The sequence below is a fragment of the Salmo trutta genome, chromosome 35 (assembly GCF_901001165.1).
Source record: "Salmo trutta chromosome 35, fSalTru1.1, whole genome shotgun sequence".
NCBI lineage: Eukaryota > Metazoa > Chordata > Actinopteri > Salmoniformes > Salmonidae > Salmo > Salmo trutta.
Genome location: NC_042991.1, coordinates 5,171,502 through 5,188,255, shown reverse-complemented (window position 1 = coordinate 5,188,255; position 16,754 = coordinate 5,171,502). Strand labels below are relative to the sequence as shown.

Genomic DNA, 16,754 nt, shown 5'->3' with positions numbered 1-16,754 from the left:
CACACACTGTTATCTGTGGAAGGCTCTAGCCACTGAGCACCCACACGGAAGAAAGAAAACATGACTGGAGAGCGAGAGACATAGAGACCGACGCATAGTGAGAGACATAGAGGGATACAGGAAGAAGGGCAGGGAGGAGGAATAGGAGGAGAAGAGGGCTACCTACCTTTTCTTACCGTCTCGTTTGTGGCTCTTCTGCAGCGCGGAGCGCCTGCGCTGGTGCTGGTTCTGCAGCTCTGCAGCCCTGGCCGTGTGCTCCTTGATCAGCTCGCTGGTCTTACGGTGGTGTTTCCTTACCAACTCCTTCATCTCTTTATACTGCTTCCTCTGCTCCCTCACGAAGCCCTTCTGCTGCTTCAACTCCTCCAGGGTCTGGGCCTCCATCTCTGGAGGAAGGAGGGAGGATAGAGGGAGGGAGGGAGGGAGGGGAGGAAAAGAGAAAGGTATGGTTCAGATTGGTGATGTCATGCAATCTGTTTACATGTACCGATCGAGGGTGGCCGGGCAGTTAGCCTACTGGTTAGAGAGTTGAGCCAGCAACTGGAGGGTTGCCGGTTCGAATCCTGGGTCTGATGGGCAAAAAAAAATCTGTCGGGAAGTGTCAATTGACGAATACAGTCATCTTAAGACGAGCACACAATATGTTACGGTGTGGAGTCCCACTCCAGTCTTACCTGTAAGAACACTCTGGATTACATCCTCAGTCTTCACCGCTGGTTTCACTGAACCTGATACACAATAAATACACTTGTTAGTGAGGGTTTTGCCAGATCAAGTGGGTTGTAAATGTGTTGCGGCATGACAAATTGAAGTTTACTGGTTGCCATATTGGAGTCACTGTAAGTTCAAGTGGAGATTTGACCTGCACCTGTGGGCTGTTGCTGGTGGCTAACAAGGCTGGGGGGTTTGGGGGAGATGATGGGCGCGTGGTTGACCCCGTTCTCTGCGGGCACGGTCACCCGGGGGTCAGGCTCCATGGGGTCTTCACCACCCGCGTCCACCTGCCAGTCAAATACATTGACAATGATACTGACACATTGCATTTATGAGGCACTTTTCACTGGGTCAAAGTATTTTATCAGGTCCACGCTACTTTCACTGGGTCAAAGTATTTTATTAGGTCCACGCTACTTTTCACTGGGTCTCCATGTCACGACTTCTGCCGAAGTCGATGCCCCTCCTTGTTCGGGCGGTGCTCGGCGGTCGACGTCACCGGTCTTCTAGCCGTCATTGATCCATTTTTCATTTTCCATTGGTTTTGTCTTGTCTTCCTACACACCTGGTTCCAATCCCATTCATTACATGTTGTGTATTTAACCCTCTGTTTCCCCTCATGTCCTTGTCAGAGATTGTTTGTTGTTATGTGCTCGTGTTGTTGGATTGGTGCGCGACGGGTTATTGTTTATTTTATTATGTACTTTGGTTTTGGAGTTTGTTTTTACTTTATTAAACTATTCCAGTTACACCAGGTTTGTTTCTCCTGCGCCTGACTTCCCTGCCACCTACACACACGACGTGACACTCAAAGCATTTTATCAGGTCCACGCTACTTTTCCCTGGGTCTCAAAGCATTTTATCAGGTCCACGCTACTTTTCCCTGGGTCTCAAAGCATTTTATCAGGTCCACGCTACTTTTCCCTGGGTCTCAAAGCATTTTATCAGGTCCACACTACTTTTCCCTGGGTCTCAAAGCATTTTATCAGGTCCACACTACTTTTCCCTGGGTCTCAAAGCATTTTATCAGGTCCACACTACTTTTCCCTGGGTCTCAAAGCATTTTATCAGGTCCACGCTACTTTTCACTGGGTCTCAAAGTATTTTATCAGGTCCACACTACTTTTCCCTGGGTCTCAAAGCATTTTATCAGGTCCACGCTACTTTTCCCTGGGTCTCAAAGCATTTTATCAGGTCCACGCTACTTTTCCCTGGGTCTCAAAGCATTTTATCAGGTCCACGCTACTTTTCACTGGGTCTCAAAGCATTTTATCAGGTCCACGCTACTTTTCCCTGGGTCTCAAAGCATTTTATCAGGTCCACGCTACTTTTCACTGGGTCTCAAAGCATTTTATCAGGTCCACGCTACTTTTCCCTGGGTCTCAAAGCATTTTATCAGGTCCACGCTACTTTTCCCTGGGTCTCAAAGCATTTTATCAGGTCCACGCTACTTTTCCCTGGGTCTCAAAGTATTTTATCAGGTCCACGCTACTTTTCCCTGGGTCTCAAAGCATTTTATCAGGTCCACGCTACTTTTCCCTGGGTCTCAAAGCATTTTATCAGGTCCACGCTACTTTTCCCTGGGTCTCAAAGCATTTTATCAGGTCCACGCTACTTTTCCCTGGGTCTCAAAGCATTTTATCAGGTCCACGCTACTTTTCCCTGGGTCTCAAAGTATTTTATCAGGTCCACGCTACTTTTCTCATTTACTTAGCACATCATCTGGATGGAGTGTATGACACACATGGGACATTACAGCCCAACATATAAATGGTAATGCTGAGAATGTTTTTGCGGCCTATGCAATGAGATGTAAATAAGCAGAGTAGAACCATACGATTCCATTACTCCATTGGAAGCTGAAGCTACTGTATGGCAAATACACAACAGCACAATCAACACACCACACACCCAGAGCCTACCTGTAGCTTGTTGGAGAACTTGTAGACATAGCTTTGGTACCCCACTCTCAGCATGGCTCAGACCAACGTCCCAGTGACAACACTCTCTAACGTTTCACTAACATTTAGCCAATGTTCTCCTTATGTTGTCTCAATGTCCCTCTAGGTTGTCTTCAACCCTGACTTGTTGTAGTACTTGGCATGTATTTGTTTGAAATATTATTCAGCTAAACCACCTGTTGTTACTGAGTCCTCTCTCCTTAAGCCTGTTTTGGACAGGAGAGGACAGTCTGTTCTCCTCTGCTCTCCTCATCTTTCTTCCTCTCCCTCCGTCTCTTACACTCCAGTGGAAAGCCCACTATTTCACTAAGCGACCGTTGCCAAGGTATCAGCATGTACAGGCTCTCTATTGGACGTCCCCGTGGATAATCAGTTCAGCTGGCAAATCAGGTGAGACAGCTCCCTTGGGACCCACCTCCACCACCTCCAACTCCCTTACTACCCCTCAGAGCTCACCCCCCTTCTACCCCCAACCTCCACTCCTTCACCCCCCCTCGTCCTTTATCTCATAACCCTCACCCTTCATCGCTGTCTCCCCCTGCCCCACGACTCCCTCCCTCCTAGGTCAATAGCTCTAACCCAACCATCTCTTCACAAAGAGACAGGCCTACTGCCTGGGGAGATGCTCATTGATCTGTTACTTATTCGTGTGGGGGTGACGGACGACACACACACCTCTTTGCTGTCCTCCTCCTCTGCTCCCTCCTCCAGAGTGAGAGCTGCCAGTTGATTGGCTCTCTGCTCCATCAGGTTGACGTAACGGATGGGATTGGACAACGCCTCGATAACATCTGAGGAAGAGAACGGGGGGAACAGAATGTATCATCGATGATGTTATGCAAGCCAGTGGAAACATAAACATAGTTATAGCTCTATGGTTAGTTCTATACCAGTATTCTATAAGGTATGTCAGCCACTGTACCTGCGAATGTATCAGGGACATAGTCCTTGACCTCTACATAGACAAACAGAGCAGGGAGGGTTAGAGCCTGGTTCTTCTCATTCCTCAGACCAATGTAGTGGTAACCTGGAACACACACACACACACACACACACACACACACACACACACACACACACACACACACACAGGGGTGAGTGATCAGAAGTTAAAGGACTGTTACACAGTATCACTCAAGCAGAAAAATGGACCAGAATGGTAGTCAGTCAGACCATTAACCTGTTAGGGTATAGGGGGCAGTATTGAGACTTTTTTGAAAAAAGATGTGCCCATTTTTAAATGCCTCCTACACCTACCCAGTAACTACAATATGCTTATTATATATGGATAGAAAACACCCTAAAGTTTCAAAAACTGTTTGAATGGTGTCTGTGAGTATAACAGAACTCATTTGGCAGGCAAAACCCTGAGACAGATTCTGACAGGAAGTGGATACCTGATGTGTTGAATTGACTTTGAGCCTATGCCATTGAAAAGCAAAGGGGGTGAAGTATATTCTGGCACTTCCTATTGCTTCCACAAGATGTCCCCAGCCTTTACAAAGTGTTTTGAGTGTTCTACAGTGAGATCTGACCGAATAAGAGCCATGGAACGTGATGGTCCATCATTCACCCTGGCGCGCGATTTGATGGTGGGTACTCTCATTCCGAAACGTTTTAAAAGAAAACCCAATGGTCCGCCTTGAATTTTATTCATGTTCTGGTTAAAAAAGGCCCTAATGATTTATGCGATACAACGTTTGACATGTTTGAACGAACGGAAATATATTTTTTCCGTTCTTGAAGTGAAGTGAAGTCCGGCTGGCTTAGATCATGCGCTACAACACGGAGGTTTTTCGACATAAATGATGAGCTTTTTTGAACAAAACTACATTCGTTATGGACCTGGGACTCTTTGGAAGTGACATCTGATGAAGAGAATCAAAGGTAATGGATTATTTATATAGTATTTTCGATTTTAGATTCCTCCAACATGGCGGTTAGTCTGTATCGCGATGCGTATTTTTCTGGCGCAGTGCTCAGATTATTGCAAAGTGTGATTTCCCAGTAAGGTTAATTTAAAATCTGACAAGTCCATTGCGTTCAAGAGATGTAAATCTATAATTCTTTGAATGACAATATAATATTTTAGCAATGTTTTCTAATATTAATTAATTATTTTGTCGTCATGACTTGACTGCCGGTATTGGAGGGAAACGATTTCCTGAACATCAACGCCATAGTAAAACACTGTTTTTAGATATAAATATGAACTTGATAGAACTAAAAATGCATGCATTGTCTAACAAAATGTCCTAGGAGTGTCATCTGATGGAGATTGTAAAAGGTTAGTGCATAATTTTAGCTGATTGTATGGTTTTGGTGACGCATGTCTTTGAATCGACAATGCATTGCACACAGCTATTGTCAATGTACTCTCCTAACATAACCTAACTTTATGCTTTCCCCGTAAAACCTTTTTGAAATCGGTAAACGTGGTTAGATTAAGAAGATGTTTATCTTTCAAAGGCTGTAAGTTAGTTGTATGTTTGAGAAATTTGAATTTGTACATTTATTTGGTTTCAAATTTGCCGCTCTTGAAATGCACCTGCTGTTGATAGGGTGCGCCACAGGTGGCACGCTAACGTCCCAGGTAGCCTCAAGAAGTTTTAAGCTATAGGCCTCACCTGGGCGGATGGCATTCACAGGAATGATGCGATGTCCAATGAACTTCCCTCCATCCTCAAACACAGAAATCCTCATTGAGGCCAGAGTGGGCAGAACCACCTGAGGAACCATCACAGACACACAAACATACACCCATGGAAGGACACATTAACCTGGGACTTCTTGGTTTTAAAGAACTACAAATCCCATAAAAATGTGCTCCGTGATGTTTTAAACAGTGATTTACACAAATAATTCAATAGAACATTATTTCTCCCTATGGGTTTCTCGAGGATGAAAGCCTCCTCCTCGCAGACAGGGTTGACAACATTAACCTGGATGATCTAAATGGGGTAAGATCATGATCCAATCCAAGTTTATTTGTCACCTTTATTTGGCAGAGGATGCTTGCTGGCAAGCTCTTCCTCAACAATTCATATTAAACAAATACACACAATATTATTTGTATTTTTTTTGTAGACATGAGAATAAAAGACATTACACTATATGTGTGGGGATGACACACACACACACACACACACACACACACACACACACACACACACACACACACACACACACACACACACACACACACACACACACACACACACACCTCCTTGGGCTACTTTGAAGAATCTCAAATGTAAAATATATTTTGATTTGTTTAACACTTTTTTGGTTACTACATGATTCCATATGTGTTATTCCACAGTGTTGATGTCTTCACTATTATTCTACAATGTAGAAAATAGTAAAAGTAAAGAAAAACCCTTGAATGAGTACATGTGTCCAAACTTTTGACTGACACTGTAAATACAAGTAACAATCAATGTCTAGGATACTGGTGACAGGCAAAAAAAGGTTTGTAGCAATCACAATATATTATACAGTATATATGTTTCACCTTAAAGAACTACAAATCCCATAACAGTCTGCCCTGTATTATGCTTTACCTTCTTGAGTGTGAAGGCCTCCTCCTCCCAGACAGGGTTGACAGCGTTGCCCTGAGACGTCTTGGTCTTAAAACCTTTCCTTCTGGTGTCCACCGGCAGACCAAACATGTCTATCTCCACATACGTCCCCACTTTTTTATCGGTCAGGAACTGGCCTGAGATGATCTGGAGACAGGTAGATGAGGGTGATAAGAACAGAAGAGAGCTGTAAAGTCCATGCACACATACATTCAAACACGCACTAACAACACACAGATAAGCACCTTCACAGACAGCGTGTTGGCTACGATGCCGTCCACAGTGCTCTCAGCGAAGGGATCAAAGTGTTTGTCCGGTCGTCTCATGAACTCTGGTTTCAGCCTGTAGCCACACTTCCCGTTGTACTCATACATGCCCAGGTTTAACATCATGGACAGGTCTGATGGAGAGAGAGAGAGAGAGAGAGAGAGAGAGGGAGGGAGGAGAGAGGGAAAGAGAGAGGGGGGGGGCGAGAGGGGGAGAGGGAGAAAGAGATTGAGAAAGACTCACCCTACTAGAATCTGAAGTCAAATGTCTACTGTTTGCTGATGATCTGGTGCTTCTGTCCCCAACCAAGGAGGGCCTACAGCAGCACCTAGATCTTCTGCACAGATTCTGACAAACTTGGGCTCCGACAGTAAATCTCAGCAAGACAAAAATAATGGTGTTCCAAAAAAGGTCCAGTCGCCAGGATCACAAATATAAATTCCATCTAGACACCGTTGCCCTAGAGCACACAAAAAACTATACATACCTCGGCCTAAACATCAGAGCCACAGGTAACTTACACAAAGCTGTGAACGAGCTGAGAGACAAGGCAAGAAGGGCCTTCTATGCCATCAAAAGGAACATAAAATTCAACATACCAATTAGAATCTGGCTAAAAATACTTGAATGAGTTATAGAACCAATTTTCCTTTATGGTTGTGAGTTCTGGGTCGGCTCTCCAACCAGGAATTCACTAAATGGGTCAAACAACAAATTGAGACTCTGCATGCAGAATTCTGCAAAAATATCCTCCGTGTACACAGTAAAACACCAAATAATGTATGCAGAGCAGAATTAGGCCGATACCCGCTAATTATCAAAATCCAGAAAAGAGCCGTTAAATTCTACAACCACCTAAAAGGAAGCGATTCCCAAACCTTCCATAACAAAGCCATCACCTACAGAGAGATGAACCTGGAGAAGAGCCCCCTAAGAAAGTTGGCTCTGTTCACAAACACAAACAGACCCCACAGAGCCCCAGGACAACAACACAATTAGACCCAACCAAATCATGAGAAAACTTAAAGATAATTACTTCACACATTGGACAGAATGAACAAAAAAACTGAGCAAACTAGAATGTTATTTGGCCTTAAACAGAGAGTACACAGTGGCAGAATACCTGACCACTGTGACTGACCAAAACTAAGGAAAGCTTTGACTATGTACAGACTCAGTGAGCATAGCCATGCTATTGAGAAAGGCTGCCGAAGGCAGACCTGGCTCTCAAGAGAAGACAGGCTATGTGCACACTGCTCACAGAATTAGCTGGAAACTGAGCTGCACTTCCTAACCACCTGCCAAATGTATGACCATATTAGAGACACATATTTCACTCAGATTACACAGATCCACAAAGAATTCGAAAACAAACCCAATTTTGATAAACTCCCATATCTACTGGGTGAAATACCACAGTGTGCCATCACAGCAGCAAGGTTTGTGACCTGTTGCCACAAGAAAAGGGCAACCAGTGAACAAACACCATTGTAAATACAACCCATATTTATGTTTATTTATTTTACCTTTTGTACTTTAACCATTTGCACATCGTTACAACACCGTATATAGACATAATATGACATTTGAAAATTCTTTATTCTTTTGGAACTTCTGTGAGTGTAATGTTTACTGTTCATTTGTATTGTTTATTTCACTTTTGTTTATTATCTACTTCACTTGCTTTGGCAATGTTAGCATGTGTTTCCCATGCCAATAAATCCATTGAATATCACAGGCGTCGTAGTGAAGAGACCAAGGTGCAGCGTGTTGAGGGCTCATCTTTTACTTTTAATGACGGCACTTCACAAAGAAAAAACAAACAACAGCCAAACAGTTCTGTCAGGTATACTAACACACTAAACAGAAAGTAACCACCCACAAAACCCAAAGGAAAACAGGCTGCCTAAGTATGGATTCCAATCAGAGACAACGAAAGACACCTGCCTCTGATTGGAAACCATACTCGGCCAAACCTGAAAAACGAAACATAGAAATAGAAAACTAGAACAAATTCCCCTAGAAACCAACAAACCCCAAAACACACAAAACAACCCCCCTGCCACGCCCTGACCATTCTACTATGGCAAATGACCCTTCTCACTGGTCAGGACGTGACATTGAATTGAATTGAGAGAAGGGGATAGAGAGTGAATGAGAGAGTTACAGAAATAAAAGATCAAACAGTACTTCCCCAATTCACTAGTATCACTATACCAACCTCTAACCCCAACCGCAACAAGCCGATGGTATACTGATGTAGCCCTTACCAATAGTAGTGCCAGGTCTTTCCTATTGTCTAGTGTGAAACAAATCAGGTCTTATCTATGGTCTAATGCGAAACGATTCAGGTCTTTCCTATTGTCTAGTGTGAAACAAATCAGGTCTTACCTATGGTCTAGTGTGAAACAAATCAGGTCTTGCCTATGGTCTAGTGCAAAACGAATCAGGTCTTTCCTATTGTCTAGTGTGAAACGAATCAGGTCTTATCTAAGGTCTAATGCGAAATGAATCAGGTCTTACCTATGGTCTAGTGTGAAACGAACCAGGTCTTACCTATGGTCTAGTGTGAAACGAACCAGGTCTTACCTATGGTCTAATGCGAAATGAACCAGGTCTTACCTATGGTCTAGTGTGAAACGAATCAGGTCTTACCTATGGTCTAGTGTGAAACGAATCAGGTCTTACCTATGGTCTAGTGTGAAACGAATCAGGTCTTACCTATGGTCTTGTGTGAAACGAATCAGGTCTTACCTATGGTCTAGTGTGAAACGAATCAGGTCTTACCTATGGTCTAGTGTGAAACAAATCAGGTCTTACCTATGGTCTAGTGTGAAACGAATCAGGTCTTACCTATGGTCTAGTGTGAAACAAATCAAGTCTTGTTTTTATTTATTTTATTTATTTCAACAAGTTCTCATTTACAATTGTGACCTGGCCAAGATAAAGCAAAGCAGTTCGACACATACAACAACACAAAGTTACACATGGAGTAAAACAAACATACAGTCAATAATACAGTAGAAAAATAAGTCTATATACAATGTGATCAAATGAGGTGAGATAAGGAAGGTAAAGGTCAAAAAAGGCCAGGGTGGCAAAGTAAATACAATATAGCAAGTACAACACTGGAATGGTAGATTTGCAGTGGAAGAAAGTGCAAACTAGAAATAGAAATAATGGGGTGCAAAGGAGCAAAATAAATAAATACAGTAGGGGAAGAGGTAGTTGTATGGGCTAAACTATAGATGGGCTATGTACAGGTGCAGTGATCTGTGAGCTGCTCTGACAGCTGGTGCTTAAAGCTAGTGAGGGAGATAAGTGTTTCCAGTTTCAGAGATTTTTGTAGTTCGTTCCAGTCATTGGCAGCAGAGAACTGGAAGGAGAGATGGCCAAAGGAGGAATTGGCTTTGGGGGTGACCAGAGAGATATACCTGCTGGAGCGTGTGCTACAGGTGGGTGCTGCTATGGTGACCAGTGAGCTGAGATTTGGGGGAACTTTACCTAGCAGGGTCTTGTAGATGACCTGGAGCCAGTGGGTTTGGCGACGAGTATGAAGCGAAGGCCAGCCAACAAGAGCGTACAGGTCGCAGTGATGGGTAGTATATGGGGCTTGGTGACAAAATGGATGGCACTGTGATAGACTGCATCCAGTTTATTGAGTAGGGTATTGGAGGCTATTTTGTAAATGACATCGCCGAAGTCGAGGATCGGTAGTATGGTCAGTTTTACGAGGGTATGTTTGGCAGCATGAGTGAAGGATGCTTTGTTGCGAAATAGGAAGCCAATTCTAGATTTAACTTTGGATTGGAGATGTTTGATGTGAGTCTGGAAGCAGAGCTTACAGTCTAACCAGACACCTAGGTATTTGTAGTTGTCCACATATTCTAAGTCAGAACCGTCCAGAGTATTGATGCTGGACAGGCGGGCAGGTGCAGGCAGCGATCGGTTGAAGAGCATGCATTTAGTTTTACTTGTATTTAAGAGCAGTTGGAGGCCACGGTAGGAGAGTTGTATGGCATTGAAGCTCGTCTGGAGGGTTGTTAACACAGTGTCCAAAGAAGGGCCATAAGTATACAGAATGGTGTCGTCTGCGTAGAGGTGGATCAGAGACTCACTAGCAGCAAGAGCGACATCATTGACGTATACAGAGAAAAGAGTTGGCCCAAGAATTTAACCCTGCGGCACCCCCATAGAGACTACCAGATGCCCGGACAACAGGCCATCCGATTTGACACATTGAACTCTATCAGAGAAGTAGGTGAACCAGGCGAGGCAATCATTTGAGAAACCAATGGTTATCTGTGGTCTAATGCGAAACGAACCAGGTCTTACCTGTGGTCTAGTGTGAAACGAATCAGGCCTTACCTATGGTCTAATGCGAAACGAATCAGGTCTTTCCTATTGTCTAGTGCGAAACGAATCAGGGTCTTACCTATGGTCTAGTGCGAAACGAACCAGGTCTTACCTATGGTGTAGTGCGAAACAAATCAGGTCTTACCTATGGTCTAGTGTGAAACGAATCAGGTCTTACCTATGGTCTAGTGTGAAACGAACCAGGTCTTACCTATGGTCTAGTGCGAAACAAATCAGGTCTTACCTATGGTCTAGTGTGAAACGAATCAGGTCTTACCTATGGTCTAGTGTGAAACGAATCAGGTCTTACCTATGGTCTAGTGTGAAACGAATCAGGTCTTACCTATGGTCTAGTGTGAAACAAATCAAGTCTTACCTATGGTCTAGTGTGAAACGAATCAGGTCTTACCTATGGTCTAATGCGAAACGAATCAGGTCTTTCCTATTGTCTAGTGCGAAACGAATCAGGTCTTACCTATGGTCTAGTGCGAAACGAATCAGGTCTTACCTATGGTCTAATGCGAAACGAATCAGGTCTTACCTATGGTCTAGTGTGAAACGAATCTGGTGTTACCTATGGTGTAGTGCGAAACGAATCAGGTCTTACCTATGGTCTAGTGTGAAACGAATCAGGTCTTACCTATGGTCTAGTGTGAAACGAATCAGGTCTTACCTATGGTCTAGTGTGAAACGAATCAGGTCTTACCTATGGTCTAGTGTGAAACGAATCAGGTCTTACCTATGGTCTAGTGCGAAACGAACCAGGTCTTACCTATGGTCTAGTGTGAAACGAATCAGGCCTTACCTATGGTCTAATGCGAAACGAATCAGGTCTTTCCTATTGTCTAGTGCGAAACGAATCAGGTCTTACCTATGGTCTAGTGTGAAACGAATCAGGTCTTACCTATGGTCTAGTGTGAAGCGAATCAGGTCTTACCTATGGTGTAGTGTGAAACGAATCAGGTCTTACCTATGGTCTAGTGTGAAGCGAATCAGGTCTTACCTATGGTGTAGTGTGAAACAAATCAGGTCTTACCTATGGTCTAGTGTGAAGCGAATCAGGTCTTACCTATGGTGTAGTGTGAAGCGAATCAGGTCTTACCTATGGTGTAGTGTGAAACGAATCAGGTCGTACCTATGGTCTAGTGTGAAGCGAATCAGGTCTTACCTATGGTGTAGTGTGAAACGAATCAGGTCTTACCTATGGTCTAGTGTGAAGCGAATCAGGTCTTACCTATGGTGTAGTGTGAAACGAATCAGGTCTTACCTATGGTCTAGTGCGAAGCGAATCAGGTCTTACCTATGGTCTAGTGTGAAACGAATCAGGTCTTACCTATGGTCTAGTGCGAAACGAATCAGGTCTTACCTATGGTCTAGTGCGAAACGAATCAGGTCTTACCTATGGTCTAGTGTGAAACAAATCAGGTCTTACCTATGGTCTAGTGCGAAACGAATCAGGTCTTACCTATGGTCTAGTGTGAAACGAATCAGGTCTTACCTATGGTCTAGTGCGAAACGAATCAGGTCTTACCTATGGTCTAGTGCGAAACGAATCAGGTCTTACCTATGGTCTAGTGTGAAACGAATCAGGTCTTACCTATGGTCTAGTGCGAAACGAATCAGGTCTTACCTATGGTCTAGTGTGAAACGAATCAGGTCTTACCTATGGTCTAGTGCGAAACGAATCAGGTCTTACCTATGGTCTAGTGTGAAACAAATCAGGTCTTACCTATGGTCTAGTGCGAAACGAATCAGGTCTTACCTATGGTCTAGTGTGAAACGAATCAGGTCTTACCTATGGTCTAGTGTGAAACGAATCAGGTCTTACCTATGGTCTAGTGCGAAACGAATCAGGTCTTACCTATGGTCTAATGCGAAATGAACCAGGTCTTACCTATGGTCTAGTGCGAAATGAATCAGGTCTTACCTATGGTCTAGTGTGAAACGAATCAGGTCTTACCTATGGTCTAATGCGAAATGAACCAGGTCTTACCTATGGTCTAGTGCGAAACGAATCAGGTCTTACCTATGGTCTAGTGTGAAACAAATCAGGTCTTACCTATTGTCTAGTGCGAAACGAATCAGGTCTTACCTATGGTCTAGTATGAAACAAATCAGGTCTTACCTATGGTCTGGTGTGAAACGAATCAGGTCTTACCTATGGTCTAATGCGAAATGAACCATGTCTTACCTATGGTCTAGTGCGAAACGAATCAGGTCTTACCTATGGTCTAGTGTGAAACGAATCAGGTCTTACCTATGGTCTAGTGTGAAACAAATCAGGTCTTACCTATGGTCTAGTGCGAAACGAATCAGGTCTTACCTATGGTCTAGTGTGAAACGAATCAGGTCTTACCTATGGTCTAGTGTGAAACAAATCAGGTCTTACCTATGGTCTAGTGTGAAACTAATCAGGTCTTACCTATGGTCTGGTGTGAAACGAATCAGGTCTTACCTATGGTCTAATGCGAAATGAACCATGTCTTACCTATGGTCTAGTGCGAAACGAATCAGGTCTTACCTATGGTCTAGTGTGAAACGAATTAGGTCTTACCTATTGTCTAGTGTGAAACAAATCAGGTCTTACCTATGGTCTAGTGCGAAACGAATCAGGTCTTACCTATGGTCTAGTGTGAAACGAATCAGGTCTTACCTATGGTCTAGTGTGAAACGAATCAGGTCTTACCTATGGTCTAGTGTGAAACAAATCAGGTCTTACCTATGGTCTAGTGTGAAACGAATCAGGTCTTACCTATGGTCTAGTGTGAAACGAATCAGGTCTTACCTATGGTGTAGTGTGAAACGAATCAGGTGTTACCTATGGTCTAGTGTGAAACGAACCAGGTCTTACCTATGGTCTAGTGTGAAACGAATCAGGTCTTACCTATGGTCTAGTGTGAAACGAATCAGGTCTTACCTATGGTCTAGTGTGAAACAAATCAGGTCTTACCTATGGTCTAGTGTGAAACAAATCAGGTCTTACCTATGGTCTAGTGTGAAACGAATCAGGTCTTACCTATGGTCTAATGCGAAATGAATCAGGTCTTACCTATGGTCTAGTGTGAAACAAATCAGGTCTTACCTATGGTCTAGTGCGAAACGAATCAGGTCTTACCTATGGTCTAGTGTGAAACGAATCAGGTCTTACCTATGGTCTAGTGAGAAGCGAATCAGGTCTTACCTATGGTCTAGTGTGAAACTAATCAGGTCTTACCTATGGTGTAGTGTGAAACGAATCAGGTCTTACCTATGGTCTAGTGTGAAACGAATCAGGTCTTACCTATGGTCTAGTGTGAAACGAATCAGGTCTTACCTATGGTCTAGTGTGAAACGAATCAGGTCTTACCTATGGTCTAGTGCGAAACGAATCAGGTCTTACCTATGGTCTAGTGCGAAACGAATCAGGTCTTACCTATGGTCTAGTGTGAAACGAATCAGGTCTTACCTATGGTCTGGAAGTTAAGGGCCACCAGTTGACAGCCAGCATTCCAGAAGAGCTGAGGGTTGTAGTTGGAGGAGTCTACTCTGGTGCCTTTAGGGTAGATACGACTCAGCTGCAGCTTGTTATACCTGGACACGCTCCGTTAAGGAGAGGACATCTGGAGAGGGGTTTTACCTTCTGCACTGAGATATCTAGTACTTACATGGATAGGGGAGACCGGGGAACAAAGTAACACAGGGCCAGTTGTAACAGCTTAGTAACTCAAATTAGAAATAACTGTCAGTCAATGTGCTAATGCTTGGTTAGTATTACTACAAGCCTAAGAAGTTTTGTTAAAATCCATCAATTCTTTTTGTTTTACTGACACATTTTTTTGTATAAAAATATTATTAATCTAACTCAAATGATATTTTCATAATAAGCACAAGCCTAAAAGTGTTACTTTGATCCCCGGTCTCCCTACTTTTACTTAACCAGGGAAGGTGATTTACAAGTTGATGTTGATGTACTTCTTCACTCGAGACAGTTTCAAAAAAAGGAAAAGATTTGAACAGACATTTTTTCAATAATCCACACAGAGTGGGAAGGATACTCGACGAACTCCACAGGTGACTTGGTGAGTTGCTCCAAGGCTTTGGTCTCCACAAACGATGACATCTGATAGCTCCGATTGATCTCTGGAAATTGATTGATTAATTCATTTTGAAAATGGCATAACTTACGGAATTGATTCTACTAGTTTTTTTTTTACATGCAGCAACATTTGAAAGAGTGAATCTGTAACAGAATAACTAACTTGAGAGAGTGTATTCACAGTGCCAAAAAATGTGGTTCACAATCACATGGAATATTCAAATTAGTGTGTATGGTGTGGTCTAAATAGGTGTTGAGTTGTGGAGTGAAGGTCTTACTTTTGGAGGCCTCGAAAGAGTTAAATTTGACTGGCTGGACATAACTGACCAGGTTGGACATCTCCTCTGTGGCAAACGCCTCGCTGCCCGCTGTACCCTGGAGGAGGATCACACAACACACAGTTAGAGAGAGAACAGCCTCCTCTCTTCTCCTCTCCTTTACTCTCCTTGTTTGACTGTCGGGACATAGCTCAAGAGTAAAGTGTATTTCTGTGAATCTCCACTAGGGGGCAGCCTCGGCACAGATAAACAGGAGACACCTGAGGCAGCTGGAGAAAGAAGGAAGATGTTTTGTAGGCTGCTTACCTCATCCATGGACCCCTTTTTACAGTCATCATCGTCATCATCATCATCGTCACTCTCTGCCTCAACTTCACCTGAAAGACACGGGGTCAGGTTTATGTTAGCTTCTCTGGCTATATGCTAGTGATTTCTGAAGGCTTCATTGTCAGAAAGCAACCGCCAGGGTTTGGAGTTCTGAAGGGGGTGAATGAAGGTGTAAGCAATATGGGGACAGACCCACCAAGCCTTGTAGTGGGTTTACGGCAGCTTGCACCATGGGGACGTTAGGGAAAGGAAAAGGGGGGAGGGAGCTTGGGACAGGGTTGCAAAATTCTGGAAACTTTCAATAAATTCCCTGGTTTTCCTGAAATCCCGTTTGGAGTATACCCGGAATTAGAAGGGAATTTGTGGAAAACTAGGGAATTTATTGAAAGTTCCCAGAATGCATCCCTAGATAGGATAGGAAAAGGAATTAAGGGAAGGAGCTAGGGAAAGGGAATAGGGGAAGGAAAAACAAAGGAAGTGACTAGGTCAGCGTTTCCCAAACTCGGCCTTGGGGTACACGTTTAGTTTTTGCCCTAGCACTACACAGCTGATTCAAACAATTAAAGCTTGATGATTAGTTGATTATTTGAATCGGCTGTGTAGCGCTGGGGCAACAACCAAAACGTACAACACTTGGAGTCCCGAGGACCGAGTTTGGGAAACCCTGGACTAGGTTATAGAACTAAGGCTACTAAGGGTTGTTTTAGGACCAGGTAAATGAGGGGGATATATCTGATGGTGTGACCATGGGCATGACTCACCAATGGACTTCCTGCCCTGTGGTCGGAGGCTGAGCTCAGTGACCTCTAGAGGCTGGGAGGACTCGGTCATCTCCTGGTTGGCCGACCCTGGTGGACAACAAATAATGAGTAACCAATATGTGATATACACAGTACAGGCTGGTGTCTCCTGAAATCGGAGGATGGGCTCATTGTAATGACTGAAATGTAATGAATGGGAAGAGTATCAAACACACTATTTCCATTCCAGCCATTACAATCAACCCGTCCCAAATATTTCTCCCTCCACAAGCTCCCACTGGATATACAGGTAACTGTCAAAATAAAGGAAACACTTGAGTAAATGAGTATATTGCATGCAGGTGATTCCAAACTGGTCTGGTTCCTGAGTTAATTAACCAGTTAATATCCCATCATGCTTAGGGTCATGTATAAAAAGCCCAGTTGCCCATTAT

At 43.6% G+C, this 16,754-nt stretch overlaps 1 protein-coding gene across 5 annotated transcripts in view; it reads right to left on the bottom strand.

The window, feature by feature from the left end:
• Positions 1 to 16,754, bottom strand: part of LOC115174482 (1-phosphatidylinositol 4,5-bisphosphate phosphodiesterase beta-1) — a 213,001-nt gene that overhangs the window by 26,688 nt on the left and 169,559 nt on the right. For 3 of the 5 annotated variants that reach the window (XM_029733035.1, XM_029733036.1, XM_029733038.1), the window contains exons 15-27: positions 16,321 to 16,407; positions 15,539 to 15,609; positions 15,233 to 15,329; positions 14,914 to 14,998; positions 14,325 to 14,449; positions 6,502 to 6,656; positions 6,239 to 6,403; positions 5,303 to 5,402; positions 3,598 to 3,702; positions 3,351 to 3,466; positions 863 to 1,001; positions 675 to 728; positions 167 to 386 (exon numbers count right to left, since the gene is read on the bottom strand). In XM_029733035.1, coding sequence (XP_029588895.1) covers positions 167 to 386; positions 675 to 728; positions 863 to 1,001; positions 3,351 to 3,466; positions 3,598 to 3,702; positions 5,303 to 5,402; positions 6,239 to 6,403; positions 6,502 to 6,656; positions 14,325 to 14,449; positions 14,914 to 14,998; positions 15,233 to 15,329; positions 15,539 to 15,609; positions 16,321 to 16,407 — 1,519 coding nt within the window. The remainder of the gene's footprint in view (positions 1 to 166; positions 387 to 674; positions 729 to 862; positions 1,002 to 3,350; positions 3,467 to 3,597; positions 3,703 to 5,302; positions 5,403 to 6,238; positions 6,404 to 6,501; positions 6,657 to 14,324; positions 14,450 to 14,913; positions 14,999 to 15,232; positions 15,330 to 15,538; positions 15,610 to 16,320; positions 16,408 to 16,754) is intronic. The other 2 variants (XR_003871785.1, XM_029733037.1) reach the window with 2 other exon arrangements.